This window comes from Macrobrachium nipponense, chromosome 1 (genome assembly GCF_015104395.2).
Source record: "Macrobrachium nipponense isolate FS-2020 chromosome 1, ASM1510439v2, whole genome shotgun sequence".
Taxonomy (NCBI): Eukaryota; Metazoa; Arthropoda; class Malacostraca; order Decapoda; family Palaemonidae; genus Macrobrachium; species Macrobrachium nipponense.
In genome coordinates, this window is record NC_087200.1 from 88,241,093 (window position 1) to 88,266,135 (window position 25,043).

The following is a 25,043-nucleotide window of genomic DNA, read 5'->3' on the forward strand; positions in this document are numbered from 1 at the left end:
ATGATTAGAAGACCTCTTTTAACTTGTGGAATGTGACATCTGCATCAGCCGCATTCAGTTTTTATTGTTTTCTCTATGTTTCTGAGGATTGATTTTTCAGGGTTACTGCATTCCACCAGTAACTCTCTGATGTTTGTCATTCTTGGAGAGGAAAGCAGTACAAACTTGGGTAGCTTTATTTCGTACAAATAAATATCAGTTTGCAGAGTAATGACAATAGAGTAGCTAAAATCAAGAGTTTGTCCTCCATGGATTTGTCCTTTTTCAGAAGAAAGTCTTCTTTGGTGTTGACTGAAGCCACGTTTCACTCAGGCTTTGCTGAGTATGATCATGCCCAAAGATGGGGAGTAGACTGTCAGTTTGGGATGAGTCTCGTACATAACAAGCAAGACCACGTTTCACTCAAGCTCCGATGACCATGATCACACCGAAAGATGGAAGCAGACTTTCATTCATAGCGAGTCTCGCATATAAAGAGAAAGACTTAACAGGAATGACAGTCTACTCTGGTCTTGACATTGATCATGCTGAGGGAAGCCTGAGTGAAACGTAGCATCGATCAACACTGAAGAACATTTTCTCCTGAATAAGGACAACTCTATGAATGATGAACTCTCAATTTCAGTTACCATTGTCATTACTCTGTAACTGATAGGGTGTATTTATCCGAAGTACAGCACCCCAAGTTTGTACTGCTTTCCTCTCCAGGAATGAAGAATATTGGTGAATTACTGGCAGAATGGAGTAACTACAAAATCAATCATCAGAAAGACAGAGAGAGCTCCACTATAAAAACTGAATGCAGTTGATGTAGCTATCATTATTAATGTTATTACAATTTTTCATGTTGTGAATACATATTATTATTAATATTAATTACAATTTTTCATGTTGTGAGGTCTATAATTTATACTGCATTAGTGATTTATACCCATTCAACATTGCTTGTAATGGATAAAAGTTGGGTAAAAATTACATTTTTTATTTTATGTAATGTGTTTGCAAATACATATAATTTTCATCATATGGAAGGGATTTGTCATCTTTAAAATATTGTCTATTCTAAATGACAACAGCATACTGTGATCTTTATCATTTAGATAAAGTTGTTCCTAAGGATGACCTTCTTTGTCTAAGTAATGAATATTTCCTTCAGGTAATCTTTCATAGCAATTTTTTTTCTATCATTCCTAGCTCTTTAACCTCTTATGTGCTACTCATCTTTCAGAGCATCAGCATCCAAAGTGTAAAAATATGAAATCATATTCATGACAAATTTAGAGATGTTCACTTTTATAATAAAATTTCAATTCTAATTTAATCCCACCTCAATGCATCATGCTCCCCTTTTCTGTGCACATGCATACACTGATGAATGATGTTCACTTTTTTTTCATTAAGAAAATGGATAGCTCTATTTTGTAATTGCTTAACTCTTGTCAACTAATTTCTAACATACCTTTGATTTTCATTTTTAAACACTTACAAAAGTTTAGAATTGTATTTAAGTAAAAACTAATATTGTTATAAAGCTGATGGTAAGTGCACTGTTACTAAGTTAACATTAGTTGCCAGAAATTCCGAGACAGCGCATCAGGAAAAGTTCTAAAGTTAACATACTAAATATTTAGTATATCAACATAATTGTGCAGGGAGTTAGTCAGACAATGGCAAGCACTAAAAGGAAACCATTGCTGAGAAGCAACTGCAGCGTTAAATATAACTCTCAAGTATTGGTGAACAAATGTTGTATGAAATACATGTACAACACTAAACACAAAATGCTAATAGTAATGGGATTATGTGGTCTACAAGAAATTGGGATTGTACTGTATTACATTATGGAAGATTTTTACATAAATAACAACCTTCATATATACCACATATGTGTTACTGTTACCTCACCACAATTATTTTCAGGTCATCAGTCTCAATTTCTTCATAACAATACTGTACATAGTATGAAAAATTCAGCTTGTTAATATTTATGATCCTAAGTATAATGTGAATACTGATAACAAATTATAATTACTTCTTTATCTAAGTAATAATTGCCATATGCTTCTAGTCATAATCTACAGAAATTAGAGCTGGAGGAGCATTATACTGTACAACACACTTTCTTGTTGTTTTTTTAAAAAGTTTTAACAACTATAAGTACAGGGACGTCAGAGTAGACATAAAGCTATATTGTACAGAACTATACTGGTTCCTGTTTCAGTTAGTTATCTAGCCCTAATTGTAATAAAACTTTCATGAAAGGAGAATTTCAAGGTTATGAGAAATTTCCTACATGGAAGTCTTCTTCACCAAGAATGATAGTATCTGAGAGGTTTTACTGACTTACGCTATGTCTTTGGGTATTGGATAACAAACTCTACTGTTGATAAATTACACATGCATTTCACAAAAGAAGGGATTTACAGATAGTTACCTGCTGAGAATTCACCAAACTTCCCATTAAGCTGTTAGTAAGGATGGAACGTTCTAAGGAGGAGGTATGTGATGAATTCAGATCCTGAGAGGAAAGTTATGTATTTCAATAAAATACCCATTCACTCAGTTGGCTATTCTTAAGAAACCTAGCAGCTTTAAAACTGACAAAAAAGGCAACTACATTGCTTCATAGTAAATGTCACTTTCAAAACAATGTAGATGAAGATCCATTAATAAAACATGCAAATGGAAAATTATCTGTCATAATAGAACTCAATTATGGTCAAACCAAAATATTGTGGCGGGTGACAGGAGGTTTCTCCCAGACTATATATCGTTTGCAGTTAAGAACATTTTGGTCATTTAACACACAAGGAAACTGACCTACTTAAACCTAAAACCACAGCAATAAAGGGGGATTAACCATTCGGTTGGAGTGTTCGCTTTGTATATTTATCCCACATTTTTTTATTTCATTTTATTTAAATGTGACCTTGAGTAACCTTTGTGTGTGTGTTTGTGTGCATGCATACAGACAGAAAAGGAATTATTAGTGTTATTGTGTATATCTATAATATATATATATATATATATATATATATATATAGATATATATCTAATATATTATATATAATATATATATATATATATAATATATATATAATATATATATATATATATATATATATATATATGTACATTACATATACAGTAGTCCTCCCATATTCGCAGGAGGTGCGTACCAGATCCCCCTGATATATTACATATACAGTAGTCCTCCCATATTCGCAGGGGGTGCGTACCAGATCCCCCTGATATATATATATATATATATATATATATATATATATATATATATATATATATATATATATATTATATACAGTAGTCCCCCCATATTCGCAGGGGATGCGTACTAGATCCCCCTGTGAATAGTTAAACCCGCGAATTGTTGGAACCCTTATAAAAATGCTGAAAACCTACTATTTTGTTGGTTAAAACTCAAGAATAACCCACAAAAATATTTTATACTTGGTCTTTTTAATAGTTTGAAAAGGAATATCATTGACTCTTGTTTCATCAAGTCAAATAATAGAAATGTTCTAAATTTAAGTCTTGGTTTATTTAAACTTGATGCTTCATAATGAAAAAAGCTGTTGATAAATATAAGCAACAAAATTAATATATTAAGTTTTTACATGTTTTGGACTGTAAAGAAACTTTGTAATTTTGGTTAGGGTCAATCTGTTTAGGTTTGTGACCGTGTAATATCCGATAATCCTGGATTATATAATCTCTTTTAATTTTTACCCTTTTGACAATTAACCATCTGGTATTCTTGATCTTGTGTTGTACCTGAGTCCTTTCTCTCCATTGTACTTCATTAACTCCTTGACAATGTCTGAGTAAAGACGAAAGCGCTTGGATTTCCGACTATCATTTTCCTGTGGAATTTGCTTATATATATATATATATATATATATATATATATATATATATATGATGTATATATATATATATATATATATATATATATATAAATATATATATATATATATATATATATATATATATATATATATATATATCGAGCTACAATGTCCTTTAATATCTAATTCGCTCTACCTCGGAATTAATATGGTGGTGTAGTAGGTAACGCTTCACTGACGTTCCTGGGTTTGAAAGGAATCCCATAGGTTCGCGCCCTGGTCCAGGCAAATCTATTATCGAGAAAAATTCCCCTTCGGTTAAGCATATATGAAAATATATTAATTCCGAGGTAGAGCGAATTAGATATTAAAGGACATTGTAGCTCGATATATGTATATGAATCACGGAAATGTGATATGACTTATATATATATATATATATATATATATATATATATATATATATATTATATATATACATATATATATATATATATATATATATATATATATATATGTATATATATATATATATATATATATATCATATACATATATGTATATTGTATACATATATATATGTATGTATTATATCATATATATATATATATATATATATATATATATTATATATATATATATATATACATACATACACACACACTAACATCTAAAAAGAGCCTATCAAGGAAACACAAAGGAAATGTATAATTGATCTTTTACAAGTATACAGATGTAGAGATTTGATAAGAGATAACCTTTTATAATATTTTAATTGCAATACTTATTCTAGAATAAGACTGCCTCCAAACTCTCTATAAGCCATCTTGATCTCACAGAAAGATTTTATCTGGTATGTACTGGGGTCACGTCTTTAAAAGGATTAAAATTCCACCTTGTATTATTATAATTTACCTTGGGTCATTATAAAGCCAAAAATTCTTTTGGTCTTTCATCTTCTTCTATATATAACAGTGTTTTGTATATGTAGTACTCCTATGGATTGCTCCAGGAACAAGAGCCTGTGCCAGCACAAGCTGGCTTAATCTTAAACATGTAGTACACTGTCAATCACTAGACCTACCTGCAAAGAAAAGACTCCCAGACATGTTCTCCCTGCTTTAGCCATGGAAACTGCTGAAAAAAACTGAGAGACATGTTTTCTCTGTTTTAAGCTCTTGCATATGACGTTCATAATTACTTTGCAAGAGAAAAGTTAAACAATGGGCCCTTGTCCAAAGTGAGGAGAGTTTGCGATTGAGCATGTGAAGCTACCAATATTCCAGATGTAAACTATTTATACTAATTTATAATAAGGAAAAAGAAAAAAAGTAAGAAATGAAAGGGTGGGTGGAGGGATTAATCTTGCACTATCCAGTACAGAACTTAATTCTGCTTTACAAATAAGCCAATGAGATTTTCCCCTTTGTATAAAAGGAGAAAAGTCTTAAACTTTTAGATTCAAACACGAAGCATCCTGATGAGACCTCCTGTCATCCACCATGACATTTTGGTTTGATTATAGTACTTTACTGTAAACATTATTTTAATTTAGTTAAATTCTGTTTTGCCCATTTTTAAAGAAATACTGTACATATTTTCTTTGCCACATATAAAGTCTAAACTGTTCCAGTGACTATTATTCATAAACGTGAGTAATTGTATTAAGGGAAGAACTATATTCATTCACTTTTGGCTTCCATATGGTAATTGCAAGGTACGTATTTATGAATTTCTAAAGCTGGAATTCTCTTTACAAATATCTATTCACTGACATTATAGCCCCTATTTCTGGGCTCAGTTCGTGTCGCTGCGCGAAATAATCCTTTAATTCATTATTTCTAGGTAAATGATCTAACAAATACCAGAGAATAAACAAAATAAAGAAAAGGTCAGTATAACTGACTCGCTCACCCACAAGGAGGGCGTCGGTATGAACACTAGAGCGAGTGAGACCACTACCACAAACTTCTTGTCAATTAGAAATTTCCTACAACAAAATCCCACAGGAAGAGAGCCGACCCACAGAACGGGGCAGCAACTACTACTACTACAACCCACGCTTAGGTGACTGCCACGCCTCGGGTGGCCATCCTTTAAAGTTAGAGGTCTACGAGACGCCGCATTTTTTCTTGCTCTGTGTTTTCGTGCTCTTTTTGAGGGTTTTCTGCCATCATGGAACGATCAGCCATCGCATCAGCTAAGTTAAGTATTCCGAAAGGTTCCTATTTAGTTTTTTCCTTCCTTGAGTCAGTATTTGCCGATTTTTAGGTATAAATACGGATTCTCGGTCGGAAGCATGGCGGCATTGTTCTGCCTCGTGGCGGGTTCGTTCTCGGTCTCCCATACCTGGAACCTTCCCTTTATTCTATGCGTCTCTAGACCTTTTTATGATTATTATTCGTTAGGGGATCTAGCCTGCATTGGTTTTATGTCATGCATGCATGTCTTTCTATACCTTTCGTAGGCATTATCTCTTCCATCCAGACCCTAGCCATAGCTCTTAGTATCGGCCCAGGCTAGCTTTGAGTGGTAGACTTTCTTTCGGGTTAGTCGTACACTCCTGGATTTTTTCTCTTACTATATTTATTTCCCCTACTTTGGTGTTATTTTAATTATTTTAATTATTTTATTTGGTTTTGGTTAGCCTAGGGCGTCTGGTACGTTATCTTAGCCTAGGTTTATTATATCATGGTCCCCATTAGTTTTGTTGCTTCCTTATTATCAGTTTTGTTGCATCAACGGTTGCATCTTGCTGATCAGTTTGGTTGCATTAACCTTGGCTATAGATTTCGTTGTTTTTATCGTGTTATCGTATCGTGGTCACCCTGTGATCGCGGTACAGCCAGACGCCCGTCCCAGTCACCCTGCCCTCCTCCCGCTCTCCCATAGAGCTGGGGGGAGGGAGGTCCGTCCTTGCTCGCTCCATCCGGGCCTGTCTCCCTCTCTCCCTACGCGGAGGGAGTAGGGGAGGCTGGACAGACGCTGGACTGGGTATGACCTTGTCTCTCTGCTTCACGGTGCTCCGTTGTGACGAAGTAGGGGGGTTGGCCTCCCCCCTCCTTTGTTGCTCCGTCGCTACGCTGTAGGCTCAAGTTCTGTTTCGCCCTTTCGCCCCTCCCCATGTTGTCGGTGCTCTGTTTTCTTCCCGGAGCCCCGTTGATTGCGAGGGGGGGAGCTAGTACCCCGCCTACTGGCGGACCTCAGGCGTACAGTCGGTCTCCTTTGCCTTAACCATCCCGTCTCTCCGGCGCAACCGGCGGAGACGGACACCACCGCGATTCGGAATCGTCTTCCGGAATTTTGTGCTATTTTATGCTTAAGTTAATCATAAGTTATTGATAAGTTATCTTAAGCTGGGTCCCTCCCTTGCCCTCTGTTTCCTACTCCGGCTCACACCGGAGCTATATTTTATGCCTATTAAGGCGGTAGGGGAGGGGTTATGCCCAAAAATTTTTCGCTCTCCGGCATGCAACGGAGTTCTAGAGTATGTGTTATAATGATACTCATGTATCCTTCCACTTACAGACTACCAGCTGTGAGCACCCAGGATGCAACGCCGTGCTCCAGGACCCCTGTGGACATGAAGTTTGCAGGTCCCACGCTCCGTGCGCGACTCCTCACGGGAATCTGCAGGTCTGGTTCCACGAAACGTGTACGATCTGCTATGATCTTGTGAGTCAGTTTTTGGACGAGGTAAGTATTTCCAGCTGTATATATAGCATGTAAATACTGCATTATATCTTAATTTTAAGTTCAGAATATCTTTTAAGCTTAAGTTCTCCATATTTTGTGAAATATATGCCCAAAATGTGTAGGCTTAAGGCTCTATTTTAGTCTAAGGTTAAACTTCAACTTTAAACTAAAAGCTAATAGACACCCTCTCTTACAGGCTGCCGCTGTTAGAGAGACCACCCTTGCAACCCTGAGGGCTTGGGTCGGCGGCTTCGGCAAGAACGCCGCCAAGGGACAGCCCTACATTCTTGAGAAGAGGATGGCTGTCCTTCTGTTCCCCGGCGGCAAGTCGACGGGGTACGTCGACCCGGCGGAGGCAGCCCCGATGATGACGGCTATCCAGCGGCAGATCGCCGCTTGCATGAAGGAACCAGGCCAGGATATCTCGGCGGAAGTCGCGACGTTGGACCTGAACGTGGAACCGATGGTAGGTGTGGACGACCTGTTGGTCGAGGTAGGTACGTTGGACGCCCAAGGGCTTCCCTTGGGCACTTCTGGATCTTCTTCTCCCGCTATATCTACTGCTTCCTTCCAAGGCTTTACAGGAGCTGAGCTCCAGTACTCTACGCCTAGCGCTTCTGTGAAACCCAAGGTGAAGGGGCACAGAGCGCAGAAAACCCTTACGAAGGCATCGTCGGCGTCATCGTCTCGTAAGTCTTTGGCTTCAAATCCCGGAGCAGAGAAGGGTAAATCTTCTGCTTCAGGCTCTAGGTCCTCTAAGAGCAAGTCCTCCAAGGAGAGGCCCCGTACTCCGGCGGAGTCAACGGTCTCTCCTCCTCCTGAGGTACCTCTACCGAGTTACCCTTCCACCTCTGCATCGGCTCCGGCCTTTGATCCCAACGCCTTCTCCGTTGGGATGATGCAGCAGATGGGGGACTTGGTAGGCTCTTTGAGGAACAGCATGGAGCAGATGTTCTCCCAGTTATCCGAAAGGATCACAACTCAGGAGAACATTATATCCGGGTTCAACCAGGCCCCTCAAGCTACTCCTCCGGCACCTGGTGTTGGTCTAGTACAGCTTCCTCCCCATGATTCTCTGCCTCCGTTCTCAATGAACAACCCCTGGAGAGTGGCTTCATACGCCCCTTTCCAGGACGTACTCATCTCCATCCCGGAGTGCGGCACTCGAAGGATTGAAGACTTCGAGTTCTACCCGGAGAACCTTCAACCGCCGTTCATTGGCTACGCCAGACTGACGGAGGCAGCCATGACTAGGGAGGATAAGGTCCCGAGGGAGACAGTGTTGTACTCCCGGGACCAGGCTCAAAGGGAGTGGCTTAGGTGTCTAGAGGAGATGGACTGCTCGAACACCAGGATTCAGGCGTTCAAGAGTCCCTTCACCATCTTTATGATGGAGGAAGAGGCTCCTCTCCCCTTCTTAATGAAGATCGCCACTGTCACCATCCCAGCTGGCCTGAAGGGAGAACCCTTACCTCAGTTAAGGGAAGCAGATCCCACTTCTCCTTTGCTCCCTTCGCTTGGAGATTTGTGGGAGGATCTGCCCAACACCTTCTCGGCAGGTAAGCTCAAACCGGACTGCGCCATGGACCAGTTCGGCGAGAAGCTGCCTAGACTTCCTGATAGCCTCATTCAAGCTGAGTTTGAGGCCAAGTCTAGGCTTGCCAGGTCGATGAACACCATGGCAATGACAGAGGTAGCGGCCATTTCCTATGCTTCAGAGCCGCTCTTCAAGTTATTGACCAAGTCACAGACTTATACGGTCCAATCGGACCTGTACAAGTTTGTGACAGCCAGAGTCAATTGCCGAAAGCAATGTCCTCCAGGAAGCAACTATTCGGCATGAACCTAATAAGTTGCTTTCCTCGAACATCTGGGGAGCAGACCTCTTCCCAGAAGCAATGGTCAAGGAGGTCCAAAATGAGGCAACAAGGCTTAATCAGAGCCTCAAGGATCATTGGGGCCTCACTGCTAAGAGGCGCCAAGATCAGTCTACAGCAGGCAAGAAGCTGAAAAAGGCTAAACGTTACCAGCCTTAGCCTTATCAGAAGAAGCCTCAACGGTTTAACCAAGCTGTGTCAGCTGTGCCGATTGTGCAATCCGGCCAGCCTTCTACCTCGAAGACTCCGGCTCAGCCCATTTACGTGATTTCCCCTCAGGCTCAGCCTTCCACCTCCTACGCTGTCTCCCCCGCCTTTAACCAGGTGTTCGAAGGTCAAGCCTTCCAGCACTATGACCGGTTCGGCAGGGGAGGTAGAGCTAGGGGATCCTTTCGTCAGAGAGGATCAGGAAGGTCGCTCAACAGGGGAAATCACTTCCGTGGAGGCCGCGGAGGTCACTCGACCCAGCAGCAGTGAGATCTCCAAGGTAGGAGGGAGGCTGTTTCTCTTCCGGCATCGGTGGGGATTCAGCAAATGGGCACAGAGCATTGTGTCGAAGGGCCTGGGTTGGAGTTGGATTGGAGACCCCCCTCCAACTTCCATCGAAAGAACTGACGGAGTATGCGGAGGAGCTCCTCCAGAAAGGAGCAATAGCGAGAGTCAACAGTTTGAAGTTTCAGGGTCGCTTGTTCAGCGTACCAAAGAAAGGCTCATTAAAAAGAAGGGTAATCTTAGACTTGTCCCGCTTAAACTTGGCCATTCGCTGCGACAAGTTCAAAATGCTGACCATCTTGCAGGTGCGGACCTTACTTCCCTGTGGGCCCGTCACCACCTCTATCGATCTTACAGACGCATACTATCATATCCCTATTGCAAGACACTTTCGCCCTTACCTGGGCTTCAGACTAGGAGATCAGGCATTCTCCTTCAAGGTAGTTCCTTTCGGTCTGAATGTAGCACCCGAGTGTTCACGAAATTAGCGGAAGTAGTCATTCAACAACTGAGGTCTCAAGGGATAATGGTAGTAGCGTACCTCGACGATTGGTTGATTTGGGCTCCAACAGTCGAGGAATGTCGCAAAGCCACAATGAAAGTCATTCAATTCCTGGAATATCTGGGGTTCCAGATAAACAGGACAAAGTCAAGACTCACTCCAGAGTCCAACTTTCAATGGCTGGGCAACCAATGGAATCTATCCTCCCATACTCTGTCGATTCCATCAGCCAAGAGGAAAGAAATAGCGAAGTCAGTGAAACAATTTCTAAAGTACAAATATGCTTCAAGGAGAAACCAGGAAAGAATCCTGGGTTCCCTCCAATTTGCCTCAGTGACAAACATCTTGATGAAAGCCAAACTGAAAGACTTAACCAGGATCTGGCGCTCACGAGCAAATGTCAGATCCAGGGACAAGGTATCATCAATACCACAGATTCTACGGAATCGTCTGCGTCCTTGGACAAAGTTAAAGAACCTGTCCATATCAGTACCCCTTCAGTTTCCACCTCCGGGAATCACTATCCACACAGACGCTTCATTAAGAGGCTGGGGAGGATATTCTCAGTTCAAGAAAGTTCAGGGAACATGGTCACCTCAGTTCCGCCAGCTTCACATAAATGTATTGGAAGCAATGGCAGTGTTCCTGACTCTGAAGAGGTTTACTCCGCCAAGAATCTCACATAAAGTTAGTTCTGGACAGCGCAGTGGTAGTCCATTATATAAACAGGGGAGGCTCCAAGTCAAGACACCTGAATCATGTCATGGTAGCCATCTTTTCCCTGGCGGACAAGTTCAGTTGGCACCTCTCCTCCACCCATCTGGCCGGAGTGAGAAACGTCATAGCAGATGCTCTATCCCGTTCAGTTACTCTGGAGTCGGAATGGTCACTGGACAACAGTTCGTTCCAATGGATTCTCCGGAGGGTACCAGGCCTGCAAGTAGATCTGTTTGCATCTCAAACGAACCACAAACTTCCTTGTTATGTGGCTCCCAACCTGGACCCTCTGGCCTATGCCACGGATGCCCTGTCCATAGATTGGAACAACTGGGAGAAGATTTATGTCTTTCCTCCGGTGAATCTTCTCCTGAAAGTACTGAACAAACTCAGGACGTTCAAGGGTCAAGTAGCTCTAGTAGCCCCGGACTGGCCGAAGAGCAACTGGTACCCCTTGATCCTGGAATTGGGTCTTCGTCCTCTTCGAATTCCCAATCCCAGACTCTCCCAGTCAGTACAAATGAAGACTGTGTTCGCTTCCTCAGGGATTCTCAAACCCTAACTTTATGGATTTCATGAAGTTTGCAGCGAAAAGAGATGCGAATATTGACCTCAGAATATTCTCTTCTTTGGATCCGATAGATTCAACTTTAAGGCAGTATGATGCTGCAGTTAAAAGTTGGCATCCTTCCTGAGGGAAGCAGACATTAAAATCATGACAATCAATTCGGCTATATCCTTTTTCAGATCCTTATTTGAAAAAGGGTTAGCAGCTAGTACTATTACGACAAACAAGTCAGCCTTGAAGAAGATTTTTCAGCTGGGTTTTAACATAGACTTAACAGATTCTTACTTTTCGCCTATTCCCAAGGCTTGTGCTAGACTTAGACCTTCAGTAAGGCCTACTTCAGTGTCATGGTTTTTAAATGATGTTCTAAAACTGGCTTCAGATACAAATAATACGACATGTTCATTTATAATGCTCTTAAGAAAAACATTGTTTTTATTAAGCTTGGCTTCAGGAGCTAGAATTTCAGAACTGTCGGCGTTATCCAGAGATGCGAGTCACGTAGAATTTCTTCCTTCAGGAGAAGTTCTGCTTTCTCCGGATCGCAGCTTTTTAGCAAAGAATGAGGATCCTTTGTTGAGGTGGGAACCTTGGAAGGTTATACCCCTTCCCCAAGATCTTTCTCTTTGTCCAGTAACGACCTTACAGACCTTTCTGTCCAGGACATCCTCATCCTCTTCGGGTCCTCTCTTTAGAAGCGAAAAAGGTGGTACTTTATCAATTAAAGGTATCAGGCAACAGATCCTATACTTTATTAAGCAAGCTAACCCTGAATCCTTCCCCAAGGTACACGATGTCAGGGCAGTAGCCACCTCAATCAATTACTTTCAACATATGAATTTTGATGATTTGAAAAAATATACTGGATGGAAATCGCCGACAGTATTTAAGCGTCACTACTTAAAGTCTTTGGAATCTCTAAAATTTTCAGCAGTTGCAGCGGGTAACATAGTTTCCCCTGACTCTGCCCAGTAGTTTAGTTGAAGATCCAGATCTCCTTTCTACCTATCTCAGCCAACAGTTTGTCTAGCCTACCATGTTCATCTACGTTTGTCCTTGAGTCTTAGCTGCTCTTGTGATGGTTTAGTGGGTGTCCCTTATTTTTTTGCTAGGGTCACCCACAATTGATTGTACATACTGATCTTTAGGATGTGGTCCCCTTATTTTTATGCTAGGGTGCCACATCCCCATTAACAATGGTTATTGTATTGTTTATTAATATCTATGAAACTTATTTGGTGTGTCTTTAGTTTAAGTTTGTTCACACACATGCTTTATTACAATTTACTGCTAATGTTTATTACTAATTCCTTAATGTGTTTTGAACTATGATTGTCACACACATGTTTATTTCAATTCAACATATAACTGATGTAAGCCTTTGTATATATGTTAACTATAAGTTACTTTTAAGTATTGTTCTTTATCCAGATTGTACGAACAATTGTATATATATTTTCTTACAATTATAGTATATAGTTGAATTTTAAGTTTTATTGAGACCTTCTTTATTTCAATCTTGTGCTAATTCTCTGGTACAATTTCGCGCAGCGACACAAACTGAGCCCAGAAAAAGGATTTTGACGTAGGAAAAATCTATTTCTGGGCGATTGGTTCGTGTCGCCCAGCGAAATCCCACCTCTTCCCAACCCTTCGCTCAAGATTGATTGCTAACTTCAGGATGGCCACCAGAGGCGCGGCAGTCACCTAAGCGTGGGTTGTAGTAGTAGTAGTTGCTGCCCCGTTCTGTGGGTCGGCTCTCTTCCTGTGGGATTTTGTTGTAGGAAATTTCTAATTGACAAGAAGTTCGTGGTAGTGGTCTCACTCGCTCTAGTGTTCATACCGACACCCTCTTGGAGGGTGAGCGAGTCAGTTATACTGACCTTTTTTCTTTATTTTATTTATTCTCTGGTATGTGTTAGTACATTTACCACCCTAGATATTTTTAGATAAAAGCATCCTTGCCACTTCAAATACCATGCTATAAATTTTCATAAAACTTACCTCTTCCCCACACTTAACCAACAGAGTCATCCAGCATTTATAATCTTTATAAAAAATACATAAACATTTGTATATTTACATAAATTTAAAAATAACAACTTACTTGTGATATTTGAGATGCTGTCATGGAACAATAAAGAGGGTTCATCTCCACAAAAGAGCCCCAATTATCAGGCAAATGACGTGCTTGTGGGTGATTCCCTGGCCCCTCATGCTGACCATGACATTCAAGGCACATTGGACATGGTACCAACCGAGTCACCAAGAATTTTCCTTCACTTGTGTGCACAAATCTTGTGCCCAAAGTTGGATACCTGCAAGTGTTTCATAGTTATAAAAACAACTTTTATACAAGAATAATTTCTTAATAGGTTACTTGAAGTATGTAACAGTAATGTGCTTTATGACATACCCATCAGTCCTGACAATTTTTCAAGTATTGCATACAAAAAAGAATAAGCAGGCAACAAATTACTGAGGGATTATGCACTTGGAAAATTTTGATCCATCAATAGGAATAAAATGTTGGCCTCATGTGTGAGAACATATTCTACTGGATTTCTTCAAGGTGATCCACTTTCTGTCTTTAAGTCCATGCCTAATTATTGAACTTATTGTGAATTAATGATTATGTATTATCTCAATTAAAATTTTGTTTACTGATTATTTTAAATAAATATAATTTATACAATCCACTCAAAGTCATACAACTGAATTCTGAATACTGTGTAGCAAAGATAACCTTTCTATTGGGTTAAGACAGGCCTATGAAAAACATATCTTTGGCTGCTAGGAGGCACAGTACATGTCCTCTCAGTCCCACTAAATCATGTCCTGAATCATGTCACCCTCATCTTTGATTTAATGTTAAGTGTGATCATGTTTAATTCATGAGTTTTTACAAACCAAGAGAAGAGACCAGTGTTTCCTATGATTACTCTACAAACATCTTGAGTACCTTAGGTTATCTGCAAAGTTTGGTGCTAAGAAAACCTCCTAGGCTAGGCCCAAAAACTTTCTTTAATAATAAACAGCCTTCATTAGTGGATATCCCTAACTCCTCGCAAGTTAAGTGCTGAGATTACATCTTATAAGATAATCCTGTCATGCTAACATAAAATCACTCTACACACTTTCTATCACACAAGTACTATTATCATCAAATACTGTATATACTTACCAATCTTCTAGTAAAGTATCAATATGATCTACAGCTAAGGACAGAAGTTTGGCAACACATTCTGGGGCAGGATCCAAAACAACAGACTGTATACCACAGGCGAGGATGTCTGTTGCTGATGTGTTTGCAGGGTCACTCTCTTGGAGAGGACGCTTTATCACTACAGCCTCATTAGGAAGGCTAATTTCTAGTACTGCAGAATTGCCAACCTGGAAATAAATTAATATAGTATGTATATAGAGAATGTAGAAAAGTACATAGCTATGTATATGCAACCACAGCTATCCTATATGTGAACATCTGTTAAATATTAGTTTAGTGTAAAAAAAATTAATATAAAATATTTAAATATAGTTTTACAATAATGCAGCACAAAACAATATTATTAAAAAGAACAGGGCCTGGCAAGCTGTTAAATACAATAGTGAATGCAATAACATACTCAGGCATAATAAAAATACACAAAGTACCATATGCATGCGAGTGGGAATGTGACAGTCAAAAAATCTAATAAACATATATGTAATCTTAAAGATTAAGTATTTCTGTGTGTGCATACTGATACTATAATTTTAATCCTTGTAAAGATTATATTACAGATAAATCATATGAAACTTTACAAAATCCTCAAAGTCTCCAAAACAAACTGTAAGCCACTTGAACTTGGGAAAGTGTTTATCATTTGCGGGGGATGAAATCTTGTGTAAATATGTAATGCACTACAAATTCTGATTAATGTGATGGTACTATAAATTTTATCAAAAGACTTTTACTATATCAAAATTTGGAATAACACAATTATACATAATTCACGAAAAGGAGATCAGCTGCCCACTGCCTGGGCACTTTCCAATGCTTTGAGGAGTTTTCCATCTGTGTAGTGTCATGTTAGCCATTGAAAAACAACTGAATTTTAGAATTTTTCTACTTCTGGAATTTTGAATAAAGGATTCTCAACCTGTACTACATACTATAGTATATCTATAATCAGTATTGATAACATAATATATCACAGTTCTCACCTCAACATCTGACCACACTCCTTCCTGTCGAACTAGGAAACGCATGCTCTTATAATCATAAAGATGATGATTTATCTGAGAGGAGTGATTTGGACCATTGTTTGGTGTATGGGGACCATAAGATCCTTGAGAAACACCATATGAATTAACAGGTAAAACCTCTCTCATTCTGAAAAGAGTAGTATGAGCATAATGAAGCTCCATGCCTGTCTGCCAGCAAACCCACTCAGCCTGGCCACCCAGAATAGAGGAAAGGTCCCGATCATTTAGTACCTGCAAGTAAAATTGTATATTTTTATATTCTAGACCATATAAACTGTTCATACAAAATCCACAAAGTCAAAAGTTATTAAATTAGAGGCCCTAAACAAACAACTAGATAATCTACTGATGTATATATATAATACAGTAGTACCTCGAGATACGAAATTAATCCATTCCGAGGCGCCCTTCGTATCATGAGGTTTTCGTATCTTGGACCACATTTTACATGTAAAATGGCTAATCCGTTCCAAGCCCTCCAAAAACACCCCAGTAAATTATATTTCCAGGCCTACAACACATGTTCTAAGGTTACGACACCAATCCGACAGAAGAAATATGACTCCAAAAAGGCAAAATACTGTACATACTTGAGTAATATTCAACTGCATGTAATGTTCAACCCCATTTTTACTGCATATATTAGGACTTTAGCATATGTCCCTTAGCAATAAGCCTAGCCTATGTTAGCGGTTGCTACTGTAGCCTAGTCTATGATTCTGACATCTAAACCTAAGAAGCTAAAAGCTTAGAATATGCCAGTATGTACTCATTTCAAATAATTATTAATTAATCATTAACTATAATACACAAAAAAAAAAAAACCTTCCAATTGATTGTTTACATTCAGCTCTTACGAGTACCGAACGAACGCCAAGCAATCACTTTTCCAAGGACACAGTAAGCCATAAATTTTCATTAGTATCTCTCTTCAACTAATGAAACTACCAAACAGTATAATAACCATTCATTTCTATTCTTTATTCTATCTTTACCTAATGGAGATACCGAGTTACTGACACCTATAATGAAACATATACGTAACGTAATATTAAAACAGAAGAATTCTAAAAAATACTTATTTCTTGGCTTCGATGATAGCAGTCTGATTTATTTTATATTTTATTATATCTAATTCACAATTTTTTTATTAAATGTATTGCACGCACTCATTTCAAATAATTGTTAAGTAACCATTAACTATAATAAACAAACAAAAAAAAAGCTTCCAAATTTCTGTTAACATCCAGCACTTACGAGTATCAAACGATCGCCAAGCAATCACTTTTCCTAGTACACAGTAAGCCATAAATTTTCATTATCTCTCTTCAACTACTGAAACTACCAATCAGTATAATAACCATTCATTTCTATTCTTTATTCTATCTTTACCTAATGTTTTTTTTTTTTTATTAAATGTATTGCATGAATAAGTTTTTCAATTTACAGCATCCTTTACCAATAGAATAATTAAAGCACAAGGGGTAGATGCTGACCAATAGGAGAGCAGGATCTTATGGGGTGACTAGCACCAGGAACCAATGGGAGAGCGGGAGGATGGTGGCGAGTTTACTCTGTTGGCAGCGCGGGAGTTTTAAAATTGTTCTCAGTGGTCCGGGCGAATCTCGGGACTTTACAGCAACAACCTTTCGTATCTTGAAAACTTTTCGTATGTAGAGCTGTAAAATTTTTCGTATTTGCTTTCGTATCTCGAGTTTTTCGTAAGTTGAGCCTTTCGTATGTCGAGGTACCACTGTATCTAAAATTTTCAACAATCTGCATATACTATTCCTAAAAAAATGTTAAATGAAATATTACAAAATCATTTCATGTTAAATTGATCACCTAAAAGATCCCAAATCTCCAACCCACACAGCTAATACATAATTACTGATACTATCATTAGTAATCTGCTCCTAATCAGATAGTACAGGCGGCCCTCGGTTAGTGGCAGGGGTTCCGTTCCTGGCCGCCGATGCTAAGTGATTTTCGACGCTAGGCGATTTTAAAGCCTACGGCCGCCGCACACCTTCTTTCAAAATTCTAGATCAGTTGACAGCGTCCTAGACCAGTCAAACGGCGCCTTAATCCCGCGATGGTGCAATAAGTAAAATTATATTTATGGAGCCTTTCGCTGAATTGTGTTATAGCACAATCTGGCTTTAGCTTCCCTACCGTAAAGGTGGCTGGAAGATTTGACCAGAGGTCTTCCGTACCTGGGAGGAGGAGAGACGTGGGCTCCGTTTCCCGGAGCTGAGGCATCGGTTCGTCCCTCATTGCGGCCTGTAGAGTTAACTCTGCCACTTTTGTGGTGAACGGAATGGGGGTCTCTCCGTCCACCACAAAAATGGTAAAGGCGCTCTTGAAGGCTTGCATCCTGGTGTTGATGCACTCCAGTTCTTCTAGGCTCCTCAGCCAATCTCGCTGAGCCTGACCCGACCAAAGATTATGGTCTCTTTGGGGATCTTATCCTCCCTCCTCATAGCTGCCTCCATAAGGCGGGCGTAACCAATGAAGGGGGGTTGCAAGTCAGCTGGGTGGAACTCGAAGTCCTCAAGCCTTCGAGTACCACAATCCGCCAACGTTAGCATCCCGTCCTTAAAGGGGGCATAGGACGAGATCCTCCAAGGATTGCTCGTCGTATAAGGAGGGAGGGTGTTGTAGTCCGGCATGGCCTGAGCAGCCACACCGGGCTGGGGGAGAACTGCCATTGGGTTCTCCCGGAGACCTGCAATCAGGTTCTCCTGACATGCCAGCCTTTCCGAAATGTTCCGGATCGACTGGCCTGACTCCTTAAAAGAAGATGAGATGTGGGAAAGCATCTCCTGAAACTTATCTTGGACTAAGTTTCCAACTAGGCTCCCCATTTGCTGCATGATGTTTGCAGTGAAGGCCTCTGAGTCAAAGGAACTAGGTTCCCGCTTCTCCCTGGGAGTCTTAGGGTGCGTCCCTGTAGAGGTCAAAGGCTCAGGATCAGACAGGAGCTGAGCTTTGTCACTAGAGGACTTGCCTCTGGACCCTTTATAGTGAGAAGACGACGATTTTGGCTTCTCTGCTCCGGGATGGTGAGCCGGAGTCTTATGAGAAGCAGTAGGCGCTGTCTTCTTAGGCAGCGTATTCTCAAGGGTCTTAGGTTCCCACTTTTTCTTAACTTTAGGGATAGCTTGGGTGGATTTCAGTCTGACCGAAAGTTCACTCTCCGAAAATCCTTGGAAGGAAGAGGTAGAAGGGATAGGGGAAGATGATCCAGAAGGACCCAAGGGAAGCCCTTGGGCCCCTAGCAAACCTGCCTCATCTAACATCCTACCTGTTTCCCCTACCGCCATGGGCTTGAGGTCCAAATTGAGTCGCCACGTTGTTGATGATTTCTGAGTTTCCCGGGTCTGCCAAGGCTTGAGCCACCTGGTGTTGGATGGTGGCGATGTGCGGGGCCGCCGCTGCCGGGTCGACGTAGGAGGTCGCCTTCCCGCCATGGAAGATCAGAGCAGCCATCTTCTTGTCGAGGATGTAGGGCTGCCCCTTGGTGACGTTCCTCCCGAACCCGCCGACCCAGGCTTTCAAGGTGGTTGACGCGGCGTCCCTGACGGCTTGAGCAGCCTGTAAGAGAAGGTTAGTATAAACACTAAGCTAGGGAAACTAAAATTATATGTTTATATATAGATATATCACTTATTAGGACTATACATATAGGCCAAATCATATAACAGTTGTTCTCCAGAAGGTACTTACTCCGGAGGTAAACTGATCTACTAGATCATAACAAATGGAGCAACTCTCGTGGTGCCAGACCTCTATGTCCCCGAAGCGAATAGCGCAGACAGCATGGGTCCGGCAGACCTCGTGCCCACGGGGGTCCTGTAGGACAGCATTGCATCCAGATTCCTGGCAATGGGTGGCCTGTAAGTGAATAGATACATGAGTATCGACACTGACTAATTGGACTAAGTCCAGGAAGTGATATACTATTATGACACCGGAGGATACCGGAGTGGTTGACATAGGGGTTAGCCTCCCCTTGCTCTCCTGGCGTGAGTGGTGGGTGTCCGATAGAGCTGGTAGACTAGTTTCAGTACGATTCCGTGTTACTGGAATAAGGAGATTCACCAAACCAGTTACCTGCCTATATGCCGGAACGAGGAGTACGAGGACAGCGGGGAGGAGCATGAGGAGGCTGATAAAAAACTAGTCGGGGGAGCGTAGCTCCGCCGTAACAAAAACTCGCAGGCAGGAGGAGAACCCGGATGGTGAGCGGGAACTCCGCCGGCTTAGCGAAACAGAATAACAAATAATAACAAAACCAATAAGATGTAAATAAGGCAATATGTGAAAGGCGCATGCGGTGGAGCTTCTCTCAGTCACCACACCTAAGGACTGGCAGAGCCAAGGGGACCCACCACCGGAGTGGTGGGGGAGGGTGGTAACTCGGGGGTGAGAGAGAGCTGATCGGGACCCAAGGAGGTCCGAGCGTGGCCGAGCCGGGTGGCCAGCCGAGCCCGATCGCACGGGAGACCCCCCCTGGAACCGAGGGGTGAGAGCGGTAAGGGCTGAGTTAGCCTCGGATGTGCCCCTGCTAACTCCCGTATCCCCCCCGTGTAGAGGGGGAAGAAGGGAGGGAGCTCGGATGGTGGTGGGAAGGAAGCATGGGGACATAGCCGGGTGGCTCATGGCGATCGCCTGGCTCACCGTGAACGTGGTAAGACCACGCGGTAAGACAGGCCAGGCGGTCTGAGGTGGCCTGGGCTACCTCTAACCGTCACAAGCATGCACAAATAGCCTAATACAACACGGGAAAGAGAAGATAAATAAACAGATAGAGAGAAAGCAATGTCCTGGAGAAGCTAGGCTAGCTGACCCAGAAGGGAGGGCGCCGAACAACTTGGGAGCTGGCCTCTGCCGATACGTAGGTACGGAGGGCGGCGGCCAGGGTGGCAGGACTAAAAGAAAGGACAGATGTCCTAAAGGAGCCTAAACAGACCTAAACAACGGAACATGCATGCATGAACACTGAGCTAAGAGTGAGGTAGGCTACGAGCTCAACCGAGCTAGAAATCCCCGTGAGCTAGTAAAGCACAACGTAAAATCTTGTACAACGCACAAAATGTAGGTATATATACTGTACTGCTAAATTCAAGCCACAACGGTAAGGGAGACCGAAGAAGCATGAAATAATGAAACTTGTGGGGCGAGCCGCCTGAGACAACTCTATAAACATGCAGAGGAGGGCGCCGTCTTAAAACCTAAATAAAAGCGGTTTAACAGACCCTGGCTGGCTAAAATTAAGTGAAACACTTTAGCAGTACTTAACTTAGCTGCGGCGATGGCTTGAAGTTCCATGGTGATAGGATAAATCCAAAAAAGTGAGCATAAAATCACAGCAAGAAAAAACATGTGTGTGCAAGATGGTGCTAACGGAAAGGATGACCACTAAAGGCGCTCGTGATGGCGTCGGGAGCGCTAGTAGTAGTAGTAGCTGGTGCGGGCCTTGTGTCGGCCCTCTCAAGTAGGGGGATTTTGTAGAAGGATGGATCTAAATGATAAGAGACCCGTGGTAGTGGTTTCACTCGCACCAGAAACCATACCGACACCTTTTTATATAAATATAGGTGAGCGAGTCAGACTTCTCTGACATTCCATTTTAGTTTTTTCTCTGGTAATGTTAGAAATATTTACCTCAGAAATGTGTGCTAAAAGGACATTTCACGAAGCGACACGGGCTGAGCCCAGAAAGTAAAATTATATTTATGCAGTATACATCTATAGAATTTACAGTACAGTACATTATATTATTATAAATACTGTAAAGTGAAAAAAAGCCTAGCTTTAATCCTTTGGGTATCTAAAGTATGTAAAGATATAATAAGGTTTTATACAGTGTACAGGTAGCTGTAGTGTTCAAGTCATGATAAGTTGTCTTATGATAATCCGATTTTATGAGAGACCAAATTACAATAGCCTAACTTTATCCCATCTTCTAGTTACATAATTTCAAAAACAGCAAAAGAGAATGATGAATGTATGGTTTTAACGTTATACTTATTGCATAAACGTGTACAGCCATGAACAACCGAACATGAAACGACTTTTTTTTTTCTAAGTACAACAGAATTCGTTAACATCCGTTTGGTTTGTATTTCAATCATCGTACTATAGTACACTATTACCGTAGTTGTTATAAATGACGTTATGTAGAATAGAACTGAGATATCTTAATGTAATAACTTTATTCGCTATAGATCAAAGATCAATCGGGAAATATACTGTTAAATTTAAACCTAGTTATAACCGAAGCTGAGAAAACTGTTGAAGCTGCTAATGGCTATTATCGTGCATCGGCAATAAGGATAAAACTCCAGTAAACGTTTGCCATCAAACACAACCGTAGATAAAATAGAGATAAAATCATTTAATCAAAACTACTGAGCTTGAAAGAACACATTTTACTGTTGGTTTCACGCCAATATAAGATAAATAACGTAAAGTTCGTATTACGATGATATAAAGGAAATTTGCGAACGGAATCACATAATTTTTTTACACAATAAAATGGCCACCATCATAACCTGTTAACGAAAAAAAAGTTCACAATCACAACGAGACATATTCAATTCATATTTCCACCTAAAAACATGTCGTATAAGGAAAAATAACCTTCTCTCATATAAGTCAAGTATCTAAATATTCATTTATGCCAACTAGAAGCAAGAAAGTTTGCTCAGAACTGCGTTAAATATGGCGAAACAAGCTCGTGTTCACCATCAGCTGATTTGAAACCAAAACATTGGCCGCTCCGTGGAATATTAGCTTAGATTTGCCGTGGTATTTCACAATACAATAATATGAGAATATATACAATATTATTGGATACAGTGAAGTAATGTATAACTTTTTAAAGGATTTATGGAAAAGATGCATAAATAATAAAATAACACCATGCATTTTTTGGAATAGTGGTGGACAAGAACGAACATGAAAAAACATTCTCTGACAACGTGGAGGGTAGTTACAAAAGTTGCCTTAATTTGTATCATATTTATGTACAAAAATAAAAATACCCTATATGTAATATATTTTCATACACATTTTAAACATAAAAGTATGAACATTTATAAAATCGACACATTGATCGCTAAATTTGCACTCTTTTCAACTCGATATTTTCGGAAGAGCGGCAGACAGCTGCTTACAAGAATGAACATGAAAAAACATCGTATTTGATAACGTGAAGGGCAGTTTCAAAAGCTGCCTTAGTACCATATTTCTGCGCAGAATTAAAAATACCCTATACATAATACATTTACATACACATTTTAACCATTAAAGCATGAACATTTATAAAATCAACACATCGATCACTAAATTTGCACTTTTTTTAACTTGATATTTTCGGAATAGCGGCAGGCGTCGGCTTACAAGAATGAACATGAAAAAACATATTTGATAATGTGAAGGGCAGTTTCAAAAACTGCCTTTGTATCATATTTATGTGCAGAAATAAAAATACCTATATGTAATACATTTTCATACACATTTTAAATATAAAAGCATGAACATTTATAAATCAGCACATCTATAGCTCGATATTTTCAGCATAGAACAGCGTCAGAGGCATATATTTTACCCTAATACTTATGTAATAACTCTCAATACAATTTTTTAATATCATTTGCATAACCATTATGGGCTGAACGGTATTTCTACAAATATATGTACTCGTTAGACATAACAAAGCTAGCGGCGCTGTTGACCAAAAATTTTGCCGTAAAAATACCTTAAAATGCCTTATTTTTTTAATGAATATTTTTGACGACAGCTGTAAAACCGATTCGCCGTTGAGCGATTGCGCTGTTAACTGCGGGCCGCCTGTACTGTACTTAGCATAAATTACTTCTATCTGGCCATATTAAACCCATCTCTTTACCACCAAAAAAACCATTCCTTCACTTCATTAAACAGTACAATCTGTCATTGTTATTTCACAGTTTTCCAGTGTTCCCTATTCCAACAGCCTTTCCAAATGCAATGTATCATAAATATGTTTTTGATAGTGTAATTGCTTTCTTCTCTTCCAGGCGTTACCCTTCCATGGTCTAACGAGAGCTCCATGGTGAATAGACTAATGTCAAAGAATTCTCTTTTATTGGCCTTGTGACCAGGTATTGTGTCGTAATGATAAACATTATAACATATGATGGAGTATAAATGGACTTGGGATAAGAGGGTACTTCTCTTATCCTTACCTATGTCAAAAACCACCAAGAAGTGTCTATGCACATGTGCACCGTCATTTTTTTTACATATGACCAGAAATGGACCAAGAAGCCATTAACTTTCTAGTTGGTATGTGTATAGTGTACTGAAACCAGCGCTCCATAATTTAAGCTCTTTGCTTCTCTAATTTCATTACTGAGGATCAAGGAAACATCCAAAGTCAAAGCTAAGGACATAATTTCAAGTTCCAATTAAAGATTTTTTAGTTTACACATCAGCACTTCTCACAATTTCTGATCATTATTAGTAAAAGTACAAATTGTTTTGAAGAATTTATTCTACTATTTAGAAGTTTTATTTAAAGAAATGTTCCACAATTATTATTAATACATATATAATTCTTTCAGATATAGATGACTGCAATAGCCTACTAGGCAGTAGCCTACAGTCTACATCAGTTCAGTGAGAATAAGTTAGCTAGATTGTAGTAGATACTGTATGTCACCTATAACCTAGGATTATCCTTAAGGGTGAACTACACTAACCTGGATTAGGTAGTAACCTGAATTGAGGTAAGTAAGATTTAAAGACATCCTGTTATAGACCTAAGTACCAGTAGCCTAAGTTTATACTAAAGACCTCAGGATTAGATAAAAGGCTACAGACATTTTCCTTTTATATAGCCTGTATACTTAAGCATTGTCTTAGTACTCTGGGCTATTATGTGCATACCCTTAACTCTTAACGGATGGATATACTTATATGAGTAGTAATAGTAACAGGTTTTGGGTGGTTGACAGATTTACTCATGGTGAGTAACAATATTACTCGTCATCAATTTGGGGAAATTGGGTGGGAAAGAGGTGGAA

The 25,043-nt window shown here is 40.1% G+C and overlaps 1 protein-coding gene across 16 annotated transcripts in view; it reads right to left on the reverse strand.

Annotated features, from left to right (window-relative positions):
- The window catches only part of LOC135219441 (leucine-rich repeat serine/threonine-protein kinase 1-like), a 940,187-nt gene that overhangs the window by 219,420 nt on the left and 695,724 nt on the right, over nucleotides 1–25,043 (reverse strand). For 15 of the 16 annotated variants that reach the window (XM_064256227.1, XM_064256225.1, XM_064256220.1 and 12 more), the window contains 4 exons: nucleotides 15,925–16,197; nucleotides 14,903–15,111; nucleotides 13,826–14,036; nucleotides 2,435–2,518 (listed from right to left, as the gene is read on the reverse strand). In XM_064256227.1, coding sequence (XP_064112297.1) covers nucleotides 2,435–2,518; nucleotides 13,826–14,036; nucleotides 14,903–15,111; nucleotides 15,925–16,197 — 777 coding nt within the window. The remainder of the gene's footprint in view (nucleotides 1–2,434; nucleotides 2,519–13,825; nucleotides 14,037–14,902; nucleotides 15,112–15,924; nucleotides 16,198–25,043) is intronic. The other variant, XM_064256224.1, reaches the window with a different exon arrangement.